The sequence below is a fragment of the Lytechinus pictus genome, chromosome 11 (genome assembly GCF_037042905.1).
Source record: "Lytechinus pictus isolate F3 Inbred chromosome 11, Lp3.0, whole genome shotgun sequence".
Taxonomy (NCBI): Eukaryota; Metazoa; Echinodermata; class Echinoidea; order Temnopleuroida; family Toxopneustidae; genus Lytechinus; species Lytechinus pictus.
In genome coordinates, this window is record NC_087255.1 from 26,779,001 (window position 1) to 26,799,210 (window position 20,210).

The window sequence follows — 20,210 nt, forward strand, 5'->3', positions numbered from 1 at the left end:
GCTGCAGCGATGACCCCACCCCCTCCCTCACAATCAAATCTTGGTATCTCCTCCCATCCCCCCCCCCGCTCTACTTACGTTGTCACAACTCTTTTCTCCTCCATATCCATGACGACGCCCTTGTACGCTGAGCCTTTATTTTTTTCTTACTCCAGTATGAAATTACCATTTTGATCTTGAGCGTTGTGACGAGGAACTAATTAGATTGGACAGCAATTGCCCTTACGTTCATGATTTTAATGTTATTCGTTTCATAAGCTCTACTTACTTCGATCAAAGCAATCCAATAAAACTTGAAGAGCGAATGGAATTGTATCAAGGATAATTAGATGTTGAAGGGTAGACTCCTCGCCTCGAAACTTTAAATTATATTGGTAAAAGGTACTCTCGTCTCATGTTCAGCAATAATTTTTGGCACTGATCGTATTTGGAAATGATGAATTGAAGGACTGGAATATGATGGGTGCAGAAACCATGAAGTCTATATGTGATATGAAATATGAACTATGTCTCCTTTTTGGTAGCATTCGACCCCCTTTGTCCGGAAGTTTTTTTTTTAATCTTTGAAAGGGGGGAAATGAAGCCTTTTTTTTGGGGGGGGGAGGGGGTGTAGCATCCTGAGATCCGCTCGCTGAGCACAAACTTAAACAACCAGTAGTCTATTACAATAAGCATGATAAATCCGTAGCTTGTGAATTTTCGCCCTTCTTGATTCAACAAAGATTTGTTTGTTCAGTTACAGTCGTACCATGGGTGTCTACCTCCATGGTGTTACCAATAGACACCATGTGTTCCTTTTGACAACTCTGTCTAATGATTATGTAATAAACCATGTGCGTTGCTCTGTCAGTTCATACATCATTTTCTTAGGAATGCTTCATATTCAAATTCGTATTCATTCATTGAAATACACTCCATCTCCAGTCATAAACCATAAAACATAATCCAAACCTAATTGATCTATGTCACGGATGTGTCTAGTCATGACTCTTGAACCAGCCCAGAGGGCATTGAGTTAACATGGTTAAGGAGTATTGTTTCCATAACCTATCACTGACCTTAGAAAGGTGTATCTTTCGAGCTCCATTTTTAATTTTCTAACCTTACACTTGGCTAATAAAATTCATATTTCATAATTTCCTCTCTTGCGCTCCACTCCGTCATCGGGTATCGGCATGGCATGAGCCCCGGGAATCCCTCGGGGATTAGGTCGCGAGCGTCTGTGGTATTGTTTTGGGGTCTGTCTATTTGAACGAAGAAAAATAGCAGATTAGAGCATGGACCTATAGGTCCATGATTAGAGGCACGTGGCGAAATGTGCGAAGATAAAAAAAATTCGTAAGGTGTGCATAAGAAATTATATTGAATGTTCATCGGGGTCAAATCGTCTGCAAGCACACGCGAGGGGTGATTTTACTTCCGCGTGTGGTCGCGTGCCATCATGGTGTTGACTTTCAGAGCATGCTAAAAGCAAATTCACCCCCACCCTCCTTCAAGATTTTATTCTTAGAGGAGATTTTTTTTTTAAGTTAAGGTCCAATACTCTGAATATAGGCCTATAATAGCGTCCTTCTCTGCCCTTCCATAATAATTGCAATGCTTGTTTATCGCTCCAAATCGATATGTATCATCACGAATTTTGATATTGGGCTTATAAGTAGGTACTTTGAAGGCAAGTACAACTCTTCATCAGTCTTTTAACTGAAAGCTATACATTGTACCTTATATAATTACATTGACAGTGTACAAAGTATCCCATCCCTCCTGTTTTCATAACCGACATCCACCCCCCCCCCCCCCGCCCCGCCCCTCTACATCTTTCCCCAACTTCGATGTGTGTTCTATAGAGTACAAGTCGCACCAAGTCTGGAGTCCAGTGTCATGAAAAAAATAAATTATTACAGTGGTAACATTTTCTTTGATGAGAATTACCATGACGTCAGCGATTTTCAGTGATAGTTTTGTAATTTATACCATGAAAATTACCATTAATCGCTAAGTTACCCAAATCATGATAACGGTAACGGGTCCATGAAGAAAAAAAAACAGATAGAAACGAATATCTAGTCAAAGAACCCGTTTGATTCTTGTAAAGAGGGGGTGGGCTCTTGTACGATGGACCCCCACCCGTATGAGTCTCCTGCTTCTGTCGAACGTGATGGAGTTCAAGAAGTGTGTTTGTTTCCATCATGTTTTATAGTTTAATCTCAAAATGGATTAGTGTCATCTTGGATCAAGGGAGGGGATTACTCGAGACGCGCGTGGGGGAATGGTTGCAACGTGCAAGCCTAATCCATTGAGCTCATACGGCAATGGTCGTATATTGTGATCCCGCCCCCTTTCCGCATTTAAATGCTGGTAGTCAGTGGTAGATCGTAGAGAAATGCGTGACATGGGTACCCCTCCCCCTCACCAACACCAGTCAAATTCTTGCCTCCTTACCCCTTTTTCTCTCGCTCTCTCTTTCTCTCTCTCTCTCTCCTTCAATTCTCACCGTTGCCCCCCCCCCCACTCCTCGGATGAATTATTGATTTATTGATTTTAAATGGATTTATTCACCAGGTACAGGCCGGGCCTATCATAGTAAATACAAATTCAATCTTATTTCCAATTAAGTCCTTACCTCATTAAAGAAAGAGGGGAGGGGCAAAGAGATAAAGGCAGATACTTACAGAGAAGACAACAAATATAAGAAATATATATGTTTTGGTTTTTTACTATCAACGGTTCCAACGATCCATCTCCCGCCCTTTTTGGAGAGTTTAGCGGAAATCAGTTTAACTGGGGTTTTCCTCTGCCATTCTCTCGAAATAATTACCCCTTATGGTATCTGACGCCCTGGATATTGTCTCCCATTTCCTGCCCTCCAATCTACCTTTAATTTTCAGCCCCGAAGTGGTAATAATTCAAGTATTTTGTTGTCACTGTTTCCAAGTAATCATATATACAATTTCGTTCTTCATCTTTTAACCCTCGCATAAGTCCTCATGACGCAAAATTTTATATTATGTAGGCATTCACTCCTATTCAAAGCTATAGCGAGTAAAAGTTTTCGCTTTGCTGACTGATCAAGTACAACGCGCGTAAAGCCCCTTTCACAATTGACGTACGACCTGTTTACGACCACCTGCAACAGTTTTTTCTTGTTGTTGCACGATCGATCCCTTGGTGTCTTGCGAGCACTCGCAGTCGTTGTAGACGATCGCACAAACTCGAGGTGGTCGGAGGTGATCGTGACTGGTCGCATCTGAACTTTGAACATGTTCAAAATCCAAACGCGATCAAATACGATTGATTCACTCGCAACAGGTCGTACCATCGGTCGGGCGATCATCGTGTGAGTGTTGTTCAACGTTGTACGACTTGGTGCGAGAGGTGGCACAACTAAGTATAGTCGCATTTAGTCGACTGGAGGTCGTACAACACTTGCACATGTGCTGGAGACCTACAGAGACCAGTCTTGCGACTGGGTGCGATAATATGAGACTGTTGCAAGACCGATCGAAATTACGGCTTACTACATTCCACTACCGTTGCATTCGCATGTATACGACCGTTCAGCCCCTTTCACAATTGACGTCCGACCAGTTTACGACTGCCTGCAACAGTTTTTTCTTGTTGTTGCACGATCGATCTCTTGGTGTCTTGCGAGCACTCGCAGTCGTTGTAGACGGTCGCACGAACTCGAGGTGGTCGTGACTGGTCACATCTGAACTTTGAACATGTTCAAAATCCGAACGCGATCAAATACGATCGATTCACTCGCATCAGGCCGTACCCGGGGTCGTACCATCGATCGGGCGATCATCGTGCGAGTGTTGTTCAACGTTGTACGACTTGGTGCGAGAGGTGGCACAACTAAGTAGTCGCATTAACTTGACTGGAAGTCGTGCAACACTTGCACATGTGCAAGCGACGTACATGTACAGAGACCTGTCTTGCGACTGGTTGCGATAATAATATGGGCCATAAGACTGTTGCAAGACCGATCGCAACGGCTTACAACATTGCACTACCGTTTCATTCGCATGTATGCGACCGTTCCACTCGCAATCCCTCGTGCAACACTCGCATGTGATCGCACGAGCACAATAAGAGCATATGCGACTTACTCGTGCAACGGGGTTTACTGGCTGTTTTTGTTGTACGACGGCTGTTGCAACTGTGAAAGCCTCTGTGCGATCTTATGAGATGACTAGCGATTGATGCCTGTTGCAGCCTGTCGCACGACCAAAAGGTCGCAAATGGTCGTACGTCAATTGTGAAAGGGGCTTAAAACAATGGTTTGAATATCAGAAGAAAAAGGATGTGTTTTTTGGAGGTTCAAATGGATGTGTTTCTGCGATTTTTTTTCATTTAGGGCATGGTCTATACTCTACCACGATGGTCTCAATTTGCGTGCGACCAATAACGAATAATTGATTACTGTTTTACAGGTGTTATGATACAGCCATACTAAAAGAAACCGACCCAAATCGATCGATGGTATGCCATTCGAAATAATGTAACAGCTTTGATCGGTCTGGAGTCCGTTTCGTTGGTGTGACTGTGTGGTAGAAAAACCTGTGGAAATCCACGAGAAAGCTATGAATTTAGTAAAATTATTTATCAGCCCAAAATCATAGGTTTTATCATTCTGAATTATTGTTATATCATTCAATTACGTAAAGACGATAATTTTGGTTAAACTTTTGCTTATTATTTTTACCCTCTCTATACTTGATCCAACGTTAAAATAAGGATTCGATAATATAATATTTGTAGGATTTTATCGGCTGTTTTTTTTCCTGAAAGCAAATAGGCCCCTATTGTGTTGTGTTAATAGCCAATACATTATTAACAAGACTTCCCGTGTTAATTGTTTCTAATCTCCTAAACAAGCTATAAACGTCTAAATGGTTCCTTCGTGTCTTGAGTGGTGGATGAAGAATGTCTCGAAAAAGACAAAGTCAAATTTATTTTTAGACATAAAAACTTGACACTAAAATGCTTGAACTATACACTGTTACACAGCTCATTCACTATTCAACATAGGATGGACTGGAGCGTTTGAACAACATTTTTCTTAGACAATTAGTAAAACTTTTTTTAAATATCTGCAAGGTAACCAACGAAAATGTTAAATATACATGTAAATATTCGTCCGCTTGACCGTAAATTGGGGGAGAGAGAGAGCTTGACCATAAATTGGGAGAGGGAGAGAGAGGGGGGGGGGTGGTCTAACAATTGCTCCTGTCAGCTCACACCCCCACCATGATTATACAATCTTGTATCGAATTAGAGTAGACCTAGATTAAATTTCATTTCAATTTTGTTCATTAATTCTTTCAAAGTTTAATTAAACGTCGAAAGACTCTGCGCTTCGCGCTGGGGGAAATAAAATTCACTAGCATGATGTGCACGTTCTCCAGCTCGATAAAAACCCTTTCCCTTTTGCACTGGCGAGGCTTTGATTTTAATACGGGCATTGGAGCCTTGATTTTGTTTCCTATAATGGCACTCAAAATAACTTGGGGGCACATATAAAAACAACCCCCACGCATACAGGTGCGTTCTTCTCATAGCCTCAGGGAACTTAGTTACGGTACACCGACAAGCTGACACAGTCGAATTGCTACATGATAATGATAATAAACAAAATGTAAAATACATACTTTGAAAGACGGTTATTTCTGTTTTTTATCTAAGTTTTGGTGACCCTTTTTTTGGGGGGGGGGGGGTGCTGTTGATAGTAATATATACCTGGGCTGTATTTTGATTTTTTTTTTTTACTTTGGAGTCACTTGGAGTATTATAAAGTAATACAAAAAGTTTCAAACTATCAGAAATTTGTCGTTTCGAAGTATATTACGATAGAAATTTATGTCCCATTCCTGCTCATTTTCAACGAATATCAAAACTAATCTCCCAAAGTTGACGTTACGCAATAAGAACGAAGAAGAGTTGATGGTTGTGATCATTATGCCCTCTACGTCTACATCAGGAAAGGGAATCGCAAGTTCCGGTCGGGAATGGAATCACTGAAAAGGTAATTAATGAATTAAATTACCTCATCTGAGTGACCCCCAATTTTCCCCCTTTTGTAAGTCCTTTTGTATATGAAATCTTATTTTCCCCTCTCTGGCCCTTTCAATCTCTCTATCTATCTATCTATATATCTATTGATCTACCTACCCTATCTACATGTATATATTTACCTATCTATTTACCTATCTATCTCTCTCTCTCCCCCCCCCCCCCCCATTCTGATTCCCTATCAACCGTTCAGCATCTTGCAAACCTTTCATTTCTTTAAAAAAATCATATTTTAGTTTCGGTAGATCATTAAAAAAAAAAATCATCGTCACAGTGGGGTTCCCCCTATAGTTCTCATCCAGGTTTATTATTCGTACGTCCATTCCCCCGAGCTTTAAACTGATATGGACGTGTAAGGTGTTGATGGGCTTCGCATCGATGTATTTCCTCCTCCTCCTCTCATGGAGTGTGTTTCACAAATCCAAAACCATCAAACTTCTTTTACTCATTGATATGCATATTTAATAACAATTTTATGGAAACTTTGTAAAGCCATCTACTTGACGAGATGGCGATATTTTATCTTTCCATGTTGACTTGATAGCCTTATTATGTCGACATGGCGAGATACTTTATCTATCCATGTCGACTTAATAGCTTTTATTATGTCAACATGACGAAATATTTTATCTTTCCATGTCGACTTAATAGCCTTATTATGTCAACATGACGAAATAGTTTATCTTCCCATGTCGACTTAATAGCATTATTATGTCGACATGGCGAGATATTTTATCTTTCCATGTCGACTTAATAGCTTTATGACTATGTTGACATGGCGAGATGCAACTCCATGTAAAGTCGACTTATAAAAAGCTATAGGCCTATGTTGACGTGGCGGGATATATCATTTCGCTAAGTCGACTTATAAAAAAAAAGTTATAAGTCGTCATGGCGAGATACGTAGTGAGGCGACGTCATAGTGACTCGTTTTGACGACTATAGCTTTTCATTTCATTTTATTTAATTCATTGGTTTTTAATTGGGCAAAATTTTTCATAAAACAAGAAAATACATATCTAAACTTTGACATCAAGAATAATGAACAAATAATTTGTATTTAAATCATCAAATGTATCATGCACAAATAAACAATTGGTATTTTCTGTTGCACAATAGATAGGATGGTTGCAAGGGTCGTCAAAATATCAAAGCTTAAAGCGTGACAACCATTTGTATGTACAAGTAGATCTCGAAAGGTTACCTCTTTTACCATGTCGACATTGTTTTATAAGGTGCTAAGTCGACATAATGGCAATATAAAATATCTCACCATTGCGTCAGTTAGTTGACAATTTAAGTTTTCCATACAATGCTCATCTCTATGTTTTGTTCAAGGCATTTGTAGCAATGAGACTTGGCTTGTTCAAGAAGTCGTAAACTCGGAAAATGTCTTGTGAAACGAACCCCTGTAGATTCCGGTCGCGCTTTCGGCCGACCAAAACCACTTCCGCGTTCAGAGAGGGGGAAAATGACGTCACAGTTCTGATAAAAAACGAGACATTTCAATTAATCTGAATCTGAAGACTAAATTGTTTATCCTTGTTTGTAAACAAAGTGAAGGTTACTTGCTTCCTTCTTCCTTATATCAAAACAATACCCATTAAAAGTGCTCTTAACCTTCCAAAGGCAATTCGATAGTTATCACTGTTCTGTTACAATAATTTTAACAATTTATGTATTTATTATGTGATTTTATATAGGCTAGGCGGTACAAGATTATATTCGTAGGGGATGCAAGACAACCTGATAGTAACAATTTTCTTTTTCCAAAAAGGAAATTATACTAAAAGCTACCCAGTTCTCTCTTTTTACAGTCCTCTTCCTTCATGTACATCTCCCATACCGGTTTTCCCCTTTTTAATTCTTAAAAATATCGTAGTCGCATCCCTGCACCCTGTCCAAGGATTTTTCTTTAATTAGTCAAATTAATTTATGATAGGCAGGATAATAATATTTAGGATTTTAACAACATATCTAGTTGCAACATAAAATTTAATGACACATCTAGTTAAAAATTATGCTTTGGTAGCAAACAACTGCTACATAGCAATGTTGTTTGTGATTTTTTCTGTCTATTTCTCAATATTTCTTTTTATAACACACACATATACTTGTTCAGAATGAGTATCTGAAATGTTATTATCCGTAGGTCGGGGGGGGGGGGGGGTTGATTTGGTCGCCGTCGGCTTATTGTACCGTCGTGTGATGGCGCTATTCCTGATTGCCTCGCAGAGCCACAGTTGACATTGTCTTGTGTACCGACCTCTCGTCAGTGGAAGAATGAAGAGCGTTTATATATATCATTCCTTGGTCATGAGGTTGTTGTTCAGGAGGGTGGTATTCATTCATCCTACAAAGCATCGATCTGAAAGAACATTATCATTATCAATGATTACCAATCAGTCAATCACTCAACCAACGTACCAATCAACGTCTCAATCAACTAATCAATCAATCAATAAACCAATCAACCAACCAATCAATCAATCAATCATTCAATCAATCAATCAATCATTCATTCATTCATTCAATCAATCAATCGATCTTTTAATGAACCAAGGAATCAATCAATAAGTAAGTAAACAGATGAATAACTAAATGAATAGATAGTTAGATAGATAGATAGATAGAAAAATAAATGAATAATAGATAAAGTAATTCATAAAAAAATAAAATAAATACATTTATAAAATAGTCAATCAGTCCTAAAGGCACAATCACTTACAAGGCGTTCAAGTTTTATATTTGTTTCAAATTCCATAATCTTCGTTTTAAGGTCAAAATTATTGACCAAAACGACAATAAAAGTTTACAATCTATACGCTTTTGACAAACACACAATTAAAATCAGTAAAACCTCAATAACATCTATAATTCCTTTGTTATTCTTATTAGACTAACATATCTATTATAAGCACATATCTGTCGGTATGAAATAATTTATCAAATCAAGTCATTTTATTACAATCAAGATAAGCTAGTCCAAAAAAAAGTTAGGACAAAATATCAATATCATACTAAAAAAATCATGCAGTTTTTAACCGAGTCTATGAAAGCTACAGGCATTTTGATAGCTTAATTCAAGCAGCAGTAAGTCCCCTGAGAAAAGGAATAAGTTAGACCAATAGAATATCGAAATTTTACAATATCGGTGCACTGATTTTGATCACCTTTTGCTTCATAACAGAAAATATGATAGCGAGAGAAAATTTAGGGAAATTATTTTCTAATGGATAAAATATAATAGAATTACATAAACATTCTAAAGACATTCTAGTCAGATTTCACTAGATTATCGGATCCTCGAATTATCACGATTCGAGTCAAAATGACTGCGGTGTATTCAAATATCCCAAATCAAGAACATCTTATTTTCACTAAAATGCTGTGCATTATATTTTAGAATATTAGTTGTCCCGGTGTTCGGGAGATGTAGTAGACAATAATTGTTTTTTTATTTTAAGGTCATTTAGTCTAGAATGTTGTTATGTTAAAAATTCAGTAAAAAGTGACTAATTTTCTATTTGCGAAGGTATGGAAAAACCCAAAAGAGAAAATAGTCTGGAACAGACAAAATACTGGGCCCGTTTCAATGAAGACATGCAACTATATGGTAAACAATTATAATAATTATAGTAAAACGACAAGCCGTATGTGCGTCGGCATGCGCTGGTTTAATCGTTCATGTGTTACAGCCCGTCTTTAATTTCGATCGCACGACTTATCAAACTAATCGATATTTGACAGAGGAGATATTAATATGCTTCGACTTTAATTAGACCAGACCCTACTCTCATGACCATATAGCTGCATCTCTGAATGTAATTAAATTACCCGAAGTTTACAAACTACAATCACGCAGTGGTATCAGAAATTATAACGCGTTAGAATAAATGTACTGCGTTAAAAGGATTCAGTATTACTGTCGTAAAAATTGAAAAGTAGATCAATATCAACGAAGTTCGAAATTGTCCAAAATACAAAGATTATTATCAACCATGATTGTCTTTTGGGGGTAGTGATTATTTCAGAATATTAAAATTCATTTTTATGCTATCATAATATCTTTTTAACAAGGGAGTCTTCATCCTTGCTTGTCTCCCATTGCTGGTGGCACATAATTACCTTTCCTTCTCCTGAATGCATTCATCATCATCCGAGCCGCCGAACTATCTTCCGAACTCACCGAAGACGCCGAATCTTCAAACGGTCTCCCCCGATCACGCGTTCGGAGATCTCCGGCCTTCGATTTCCTGCCAGCATTCAGGTCTATACTACTACTGCTGCTGGACAGTCGACTGCTCCCACTCATGTTTAAACGTGACTGCTGTCGCGTCAATTTCCCAGACGCATGAGCATGATGGGTTTGACGCGGTGTCAATTGTTCGATGATTGGTTGGATATCAGGGACTTTCATGTGCTCCGGAGTTTTGGCGCACTGACGGAAGGAATCGGAAGACTGGATCTCGTAGCGTTGGAATATCTGCTTGAAGTGGCTCTGCTGGTAGTCTGGCCCAGGGTCAGACTGCATGTTCCTGTGATTCTTTCCTCGCTGGCGAGAAAGACTGGTGGTAGAAGAAGAGTGTGGCGCAGAATGCATTTGCAGAGTCTCAGATGTTGCTGGCGCTGGTGCAAAAGTGGCAGTAATGACCTGTCCTTTTGAAAGGTCTTGGACCCAAGGCTTGAAGAGCATTCTGCGTTTTGTCGATGTCGATGGTAGCTTCTTTTCCCTTTGCAAAGAATTCCTCGGTGAACTAATGGCATCTTCGCTTTTCGTCAGTGATACGACGATGGCGGGAGGTAAGAAGACATCGTCTTCCATGAGGTGACTCGCCCTAGAGATGGAGATGGATGGTAAACCATCGCTGCCATTGCGTGATGTCGACAGGCTAACGGTCCGTTTGCGGGCCCAAGCGTCTTTATTCAGCAGCCAAGGTTTATCGTAAGACCTTCGTCGGGGAGCTTCCTCAATTACCCTTTGTTCATGATCACGTCGCCAGTCAGTCGGTCCCCAATGTAGGATAGAATCTTTGACTTCGATGGAGGCACCATGATCCTCAAGCATCTGTGCCACTCTCTGGTGACCCTGTCGACAAGCCTCTAACAGAGGTGTCATTCCCCACTTATTTGGCTTATCCAATGGAAGCCTAAAATGCAACAAGGATTCGATAAGAGCCTCTACGACCGCTTCGTTTCCCTTCGACGCGGCGTAGAAGAGCGCGGTGTTGCTGTATCGGTCGCGTTGGTTAGGGTCATAGTCAACCGCCTTGAGGAACACCTTGACGAGCTCTGCGCGTCCGTAGATGCACGCAGTCATGAGAGCGTTCTGACCGCGTCGATCTGAGTGGCCCACCATGGCGCCATTAGCGAGGAGAAGCCTAGCGATGCCAACTCCCCAATCCTCCTGTTCTATCGTAGCACACAGCATTAGAGGCGTCCGATGTTCTGCTGGATCCTGGATGTTGACATCTTCCCCTGTTGTCACCATGTAACGAATGTCCTGGAATTGACCGTTGCGGATGGCCGCGTGAAGGTCAGGAACGTCCTGGATACTTGTCTTTGACATCTTGAATCTGCAAGAGGGAAAATTGATAAAGAAAGAAGATAATTGGGGGAATCGTGTATGAGGGTATAAATATGGTATTTTTAAAGATATTATTGTCTTTAAAACACTCAAATGCCAAAGAACGACTTAAACATAAGACTGGTAGTAGCGTCAGCAGCTCTGTGTTGCGTATGGAAATGGAAAAGACCAAAGTTGAATTTTCTAGTCATGTGAAAATTATTAGTTATAACGACAAACCAAACTCATTCCGATTGAATCCGGGTAAGAATTAATGAAGGAAAATATCATTTAGTTTCATGAGTAAACAATACCTGCATCATTTAAAGCAGGGCAAATATTTATCAATGTTTTAATAGGTCCATAGTTCTATCATGAATATCGTATAAAAGTGATTTAGAAAAAAAAACATTAAATCTTCATTTTAGATACAGTAGCCCCGACCCCTTGTTATTATATTGTAAAATAATAACTCTTTGTGATTTCATAGCAATTTATCAAAGTTACGCAGGTGTCTTTCAAATTTGTTTGTTTGTTTGTTTTATTTTTATTTCTGCGTTCACAATACATTATCAAAAATATTTACATTGTTTGTAATATACAAAATAATTCATAATGCATACAATATAAACATAATACATAATTTGAAGAAAAAAAATGGTGTGGGCATATACTTCACATTTTAATAATAAAAAAGGGAACATTAACAAAATTTAATGAACGCAAGAGACCGCCATCGAGAGCGGTTAAGCTTGTAATTGATGGCGGCCTCATAAGAAGGGTTCGTGACTATGATTTGTAATTACTGAACAAGTGGGTGCAATGCAGGTGCAGGTGTGGGTGCATAAGATAGCTGTAGAATTTATATTTTTTATTTAATTTATAGTGGTAAATGAGGATTAATTTGAAGGTTGGGATGAATAAGATCGAATGATATTTCTTTTAAAAGTTGATTTTAAAGAGTGTAAAGTGGAACAAGATTTAATATTTTCTGCAAGATTATTCCAAATGTCTGGACCATGATGTCGAATTGATTTAGAGGTAATTAACAGTCCGGGGTTTGTGAGATGAAAGTTTCCAGATGTACGAGTTGGGTAGGTATGGACAGAACTATTCAACTTAAACATATCATCAAAAGACGAAGGGAGTAGGTTATTAATATACTTAAACATAATGATAGCTACTTGAAGAGTATATAAGTCGGCAACTTTTAGTGTTTTCTGTTTGAAAAATAATGGATCAGTGTGAGCCAAGTAATGAGATCCTGTACAAATGCGAATAACTCTCTTTTGTAATTTGAAAATAAAAGTCAGCTTTGTTGAGCCACAATTAGCCCAAACAACGTTACAATAAGTAATATACGGGAGTACTAAGGAATTGTACGATAGGAATAAAGTTTTAAGAGGCAAAATAAATTTTAACTTAGAAATAATTCCAATGCTTCTCGAAATACACATTGTAATATGGTGCAGATGCTCATTCCAAGATAAAGCTTCATCTATGATAACCCCTAAAAATCTAGAGTGAGTTTTCCGTTCTAATGACTTGCCGTCAATCTGTAGGTGAAATTGAGTGTTAGAAATATGAAAGTGATGTTTAAAATATATGTAATGAGTTTTTTGTGTGTTCAAAGATAATTTGTTAGCTTTGAACCACTGTGATACTTTGTTTATTTCATGATTTAAAATATTGTATAAGGAAGTGGGATTTGTATGAGAAAAAAATATATTTGTGTCGTCAGCGAATAATACAAAAGATAAAATGGATGATGTATTAATTATGTCATTGACATATAGTAAAAATAATAGTGGGCCTAATATGGAGCCTTGAGGGACACCACAATGAACTAAAAGTGAGTCAGAGTCATAACCATTAAATGCGACGTATTGTTTTCGATTTCTTAAGTAATCTTTAAACCAAAGGAGGGATTGACCTCGTACGCCATAATAATTAAGTTTTGAGAGTAGAATGTCGTGATTAAGTGTATCAAATGCCTCACTAAGGTCAGAAAATATGCCAATGACATGTTCTTTGTTAGCAATGGCGTTTGTAACTTTATCATAGATTTGGATTAAAGCAAAGTTTGTTGAGTAATTTTTCCTAAAGCCATATTGATTAGAATTTAGCAGATTGTGTTTGCTGATGAATTTATAAAGTCTGTTATATACTATTTTTTCTAAGATTTTTGATATAGTTGGGAGAGGAGAAATGGGGCGGTAATTAATAATTTTATGAGGATTGTCTTTTTTGAAAATTGGATTGACTTTGGCGATTTTGAATAAGTCGGGAAAAACCCCTTGTGATAATGATTTATTAAAAATGTTACTAAGAGGATTAGCAAGTGGGTGAATTATTTATTTTAAAAGAGACATACTAATTCTATCATGTCCATGCGATTTTGAACTGTTAAGAGACCGTGTAATATTGATAATTTCAGTTGGGTCCGTAGGGTTAAAAAATATAGAGTGTGGGTTAGGTTCGGGGAGATAGTCGGTAAAACGCGCATTAGGGCTATTAATTTTGCTTGAAAGTTCGGGTCCGATATTTGTGAAAAATGAATTAAATGAATTTGCATGAAGCGGGGAAGAGTCAATTTTAAAACCGTTTAGAGTCATATCATCAGTAGGAGGGGAATCTGTCTTTGTTCCCATTACCTCTTTAATGATTTTCCAAGTTGCATTAGTGTTTGAACTGGCATTCTTTATTCTATTAGCGTAATACATTTTACGTGATATACGAATTAATTTTGTCAATTTGTTTCAAAATATATACTTTATATGTTTTTAAGTTAGCTTCGAACGGTTTGTGTAAATGTGACTTGTAAAGGCGATTACGTGTCTGTGTTGATTTCAATATACCTTTTGTTATCCAGGGATGTTTGGGGGTCTTTTTTCGATTATTTTTCATTCTACCTATGGGGATATTCTTATCGTAATAATGTTGTAATTTATCATTAAAGCGATTATAAGATGTGTTTGCTCCAACTTTATTATAGACATCCTCCCATTCCTCAATTGCTAAGTCTTGTTTCAATAATTCAATATTACGTTTAGATTCTCTTCTATATGTATGTTGGTTAAATGTTTTGAGGTATGGTAGTTTTAAATCACAAGTTAGAAATATTGGTAAGTGGTCTGAAACTTCAGAGCATAGAATTCCTCCTATCATTTTGTTGATCATGTTATGTACGTTGGAAAAAATGTTGTCAATTTGAGTTGATGAATTTTGGTTGATTCTAGTGGGATTATTTATGAATGAATTGAAGCCGAACGAGTACATTAGTTTCATGAAATTGTTTGATTTATTATTGTCGATTGAGGGTAAGAAATTGATATTAAAAGCACCAATCACACTCCGCCTCTTTTCCCTTTGCGGTCTGCCCTAATCAGCTTATAATCTGGTAAGTTAAACAAATCTGGGGAATTTTCGTGTAACCATATCTCGCTAATACCAATAACAGAAAATTTAAAATTGTTTAACGTGTGTAAGAGATTTTCAAAATATTCGAAGTTTCTATTCAGACTTCTTAAATTTGCATGTAAAAGAGAAATGTCATCATGATTATTATTAAATATGTTGTTAAATTCTTGAGGTGTGTAATATTTACTGTTGTGTGAATTTTCTATCAAATTATCAGGAATAAAAGAGAGTGAATCCATCAAAAAGTACCGGCGATTATGTAAGGGATATACTGCGAGCGTGCTTGTGGTGAAGGTGCGTGTGATAGTGATTGTGTGTATATTCATGTGTAACTGTGGTGCTGATGTGCAGTTAATATAAATGAAAAATATGTCTACAAAAATAACAAGACCCATCTTGGTCTGCATTTACAATATAGGAAGCACTACGGCAGAGCTCTGCCACCTAAGTACATATATACAAGAGTTGAAATAATTACATATAAATAATAAACGATTACATACAAATGAATTAAGAGCAAACCCAAAATATGCCTACGGATCTGTATTCATAATAAAAAATATAATGTGTATTACTATTGGCATGGTAAATCACTCCATTAACTCCATGTATTAACGCATGGAGTTGAATCGGAAATATGATCAATGAAAACATTCTTACAATCCAAATAGTAATTTTCTCATTGTAAAGAGACGAGAAACGGTTGAATACTGTTGAATGGGGCACGTAGCAGTAAACTTCCCCGAATAAAGAAATCCAATCACATTAAACGAAACATTTTAAATGAAGCATATCGAGTACAGAAAAGAGTAACACAAGAAGGATGGAGTCTATAGAGGGTTCAGTGCCAACACGACCATGGGAATAATATCATCGGGTCCATTATCATGACAATAGCGAGATATATCGTATTCCTCTTTTGTACATACACTTCAAATGTTTCACTATAACCCTATTCACACCCAGTGACACCGATACCAAAACGATAATACATTTAGCAATTATTACATTACTTGAGTTGCCGCGATAGCTCCAGTATCGGTTATTGATTTGGAATCGTTTGATAATGTCTGGCGTGTGACTGAGACACCACGTTGCAGGGGTCAAGTAAATAAACCGTTTACTGGCCAAAGTTCATCATACGTCTGATAACATTTTTACTTTTGCAAATAATCGTCGGTAAATAGATTTCGTAAGATTTTGAATACACAGTGACTTCATTTTGTATATGCATGTAATCTGCACTGATAAAAGTTCCTCCATTATAAGACCATGTGTCATCCCACATGTTGACTTAAATATACAGTAGGGTAGGCCCCGTTGACAGCCCCTAAGTTACCAAAAGCATTTTAAAGAAAATGTCACATGAATATTTCGAAAGTGCTTTATTTTCAACATCCCAGCACTTTTCGTCTAAATTAAAATGATAGAGAAATAACACTTGGATAGAAATAGAAATTCCTTTTGAATTCTAGCTTTTGTTGAAATACGGTATTTTTCTACCTATCAACTACCTTGTTAAACTTCCATTATTGTGTATTTGGGAAGATAAGGACAATATAACCATTAAGACTATTTCATTTTACATTTTACCCGAGTACAAAAAAATAAAGAAACAGAAATTATACGAATATACAATTATTACATTAAAGTTTAAACTACTCTTTTTAGTTTTACTTACCTTGTAATGCAGTTAAATCCACGGCCGATCGTTGTAAGTTTTCACCTTTTAGAGGCGGATTAGTCACCATCTTCATCACCAACTAAACAGTGATGATTGTTCCATTTTGATTAATACTTAGAACGAAATAATTTCTGTTCCAAATGATCTGTTATTGTAAGTTAGGCGCCAACAAGATAACAGGAGATTTGAAAACAATCAAATATCCTGACAAGATGTATTCCTTACAAGAAGATTGTCCCTCTCAACAGTATTCAGATAAGAAGAAATGTCCTGTTGGCTTAGTCCGTATACTAGAAACGGATAGGGCAATATTAGTATTCCTCCAAATTCTCAAAGCTTTCCAATCAGAGCCAAGTTTAAGATCAGAAAACGGTATACGTCTTGGGCAATGGTTGAACAAGAGCCAAAACTCCTGTTTAAGAACTTTTTGGTCCTGAAGATATGCGTATATATATAGAAATATGCGTATATAAAAACGTATAAATATATAAGAAGCGTGGCACTGGTAGTAGATTGGAAGACGCTCTTTGTAGATTGGAAACAGCTCTTATGACAAATATAAATATTTATCAGTCAGTAGTTCAAGATTATAGTTTGTGCGTACGACTTGAGTGGGCACCGTGACTGGTTGAACAAGAGCAACAATTCCTGTTTAAGATCTTTCTGGTCCTGAAAAAAAAAAAAATCGCCGAAACGTATCACTCTCAAGAACCTTGGTATTTTTGCTGGTGCAGCCACTGGTAGTGGATTGGCCACTGTTGTGTGACAGCTATATTCATTAGTCGTCTGATCAAAGGCTTCTAAGTCAACTCACATGCTCCAGAAGTAAGAGAATGTAGACTTTGAATACAGGAGTTCTGGAGGAATAAAACATCCTACAGAAATGGACAGCAATGATCAGGGGGTGTGAAGATCGCATCGACGAAAACTGATTTTTTTTTTCTTTAAATGTCGTTTAACTAAATTAAAACAATTTAAAGAGAATTGTCCAAGATTGATTTAACATTCAAATGGCGACATTTTTTTTGTTTGTTTCCCCATTCGATTACAATGCCAGTATGCTATTGATTATTTTTTAAAGAATAACACAATTCAGCACAATTCAAAGCCATGATGGTGTACAACATTTTATTGTTTTTTAAGTGCTTTATCTTAGGTATTCATTATATATTACATGTGATATTCATTGTTTAAACAATCGCCGTCTTCAGTCAATAATATTTAGTCATTAACACGCCATCTTCTTGCTCTGTTATTTTTATTTTCTTGAAGTAACTTCCCATTTAGAAAATGGTTTAAAAATAGAGGGTTGGGGCATTGGAACCCCCAAAAGTTCCACGCACAAGAAAAAGAAAGAAAGAAAGAAAGAAAGAAAGAAAGAAAGAAAGAAAGAAAGAAAGAAAGAAAGAAAGAAAGAAAGAAGGGGAACTTAAAGAAAAGTATAAGTGTATTAAATACCCTCTCTATAACGTTATGTCAAATATAGGCATATCACGAAATTTGGATTTTCATTTTGAAACAAGGTCAACATTTTCGCTAGTTTGCTTCGCTCGCTTGGGACTTGCCCAATTTTTTTTCTTTTTTTTTATCGCACCACTGCCCTTGAAATCCTAACATGACTCGAATTTCACTCCAATGAGGTAGGGACCTCTTAGTGGTCAAACTGATATTGGAATCTTCCCTTTTTCTGCTGTAAAATTTTCAATTTTACGCAAAGTTACGAGATATTGTCAAAACGACTGGACTTATCCCTCTACAAACTCTGGCCAACCATAATGACAATAGCGCAGGTACTCTTTACTTATCGGATATATTGCTATGCAACGGTACACAATCACTACCGGCTATAACGGGAGAAGCCCTTTGGGGACGCTGTAGACATGTGATGGTCTCCAAAGGGTTTCTATCTTTCGAGCTATTTGCTCAGTTACGTAATTAGTCAACTTTTTTTGCTCATAATATTTTGGAGTTAGGACGAGGTAAATACTTCAGAGTGATGGTTGAAAATCGGTAATTTATTCATTTTAACACATCGACAGAAGGGTGTCGAAAGTTTGGGGAAAAAATCAATCTGAGTTTGACACACACATCAAACAAGAAGCACACTTTTTAGCAGAGAAAAAGGAGTTATTAACCCATCATTTTCCAAACTTACTTATTTTGAAAGTGTGATTCTTATGGATATTGCTGTTACTAACTTTCGACAACGATGGGTTCTTTGATTGTTCCGAGATTAAGAATTCAATTGTTTTTAATTCCCAATTTGTTCCTTTCTTTCCTTTCTCTATTTCCTGCCCTTTTTTCCGAGTCACCGCCGAAAGTGGCATAGAGGGAACACGCCCCCCCCCCCCCACCCATAAAACACCGCTCAGGCTGATAATGCTCCTTGATGCAAATAAAATGGTGGGTTACTTCGCACCATTTCAGATTTCTTAATTACAGGTGTAAAAGACCTTGGGGCTGAGTAAACGGTAGTCATTCGTGTGATATAAAGGAAAACAAATAGTGAAGAGCAAACACTAATTACTCGACAATTACAACGATACAATGCCTTGGAAGAAAACACGACGACATGTACCACGGGTATGAATTCTAGACAGAAGAAGAAGAAGGAAAAGAAGAAAAAGAAGAAGAGAAGAAGTAGAGAAGAAGAAGAAGAAGAAGAAGAGGAAGAGGAGGAGGAGGAGGAGGAAGAAGAGGAGGAGGAAGAGGAGGAGGAAGAGGAGGAGGAGGAGGAGGAAGAAGAAGAAGAAGAGGAGGAGGAGGAAGAAGAAGAAGAGGAAGAGGAGGAGGAGGAACTAGAAGAAGAGGAGGAGGAAAGAGGAGGAGGAGGAAGAAGAAGAAGAAGAAGAAGAAGAAGAGGAGGAGGAGGAAGAAGAATGAGAATGAGAAGAAGAAGAAGAAGAAGAAGAGGAGGATAAGGAGGAGGAAGAAGGAGGAGGGGAAGGGGGAGGAGAAGGAGAAGAAGAAGGAGAAGAAGAAAAAAAGAAGAAGAGGAGGAGGAGGATGAGGAGAAGGAGGAAGAAGGAGGAGGGGAAGGAGGAGAAGAAGAGGAGGGGGAGGAGGAGAAGGAAGAAAAGAGGGGATGAGGGAGAATAAGGAGCAAAAACAGCAGTAGAAGAAAAACATTCACCCTCCTGATCAAAATAAGACCCTTTTAATTGTTTTTATCAAAGACGCCACACTTCACATACGGTAAACGTCTCAAAGTGCCCTTCGAGAGTATTTGTATTGTGAGCCTGCTATTCATACACCCCCTTCAGATTGTCATGGTTTAACTCCAGATATTTCTTCGAGATTTGCCTCTAATATTCAAGATACTTTACATTGGTGATCTTCTATTTAAATAAGTTGTGTGAACAAAGCGAAAAAAGGAAGTGAGGTATAAGAGGTAGAGAGAGAGAGGTAGGGAGAGGGGGAGAGAGAGAATGGGGGGGGGGGGAGAGACAGAGCAGGGAGATATTG

General features: G+C 37.8%; 1 protein-coding gene across 2 annotated transcripts; it reads right to left on the reverse strand.

Annotated features, from left to right (window-relative positions):
• Positions 1-5,775: 5,775 nt before the first annotated feature.
• Positions 5,776-17,533, reverse strand: LOC129271092 (uncharacterized). 2 transcript variants are annotated; one of them, XM_064106237.1, is made up of 3 exons: positions 16,743-17,533; positions 10,204-11,651; positions 5,776-8,443 (listed from the first exon to the last, which is right to left on the reverse strand). In XM_064106237.1, the coding sequence occupies exons 2-3, from the start codon at positions 11,642-11,644 to the stop codon at positions 8,424-8,426; spliced, it is 1,461 nt and encodes a 486-aa protein (XP_063962307.1). In that variant the 5' UTR covers positions 11,645-11,651; positions 16,743-17,533; the 3' UTR covers positions 5,776-8,423. The 2 variants fall into 2 exon arrangements, with proteins under 2 accessions (XP_063962307.1, XP_054764424.2); XM_054908449.2 differs by lacking the exon at positions 5,776-8,443 and having other exon boundaries at positions 8,618-11,651; positions 16,743-16,830.
• Between the last annotated feature and the right edge of the window lie 2,677 nt (positions 17,534-20,210).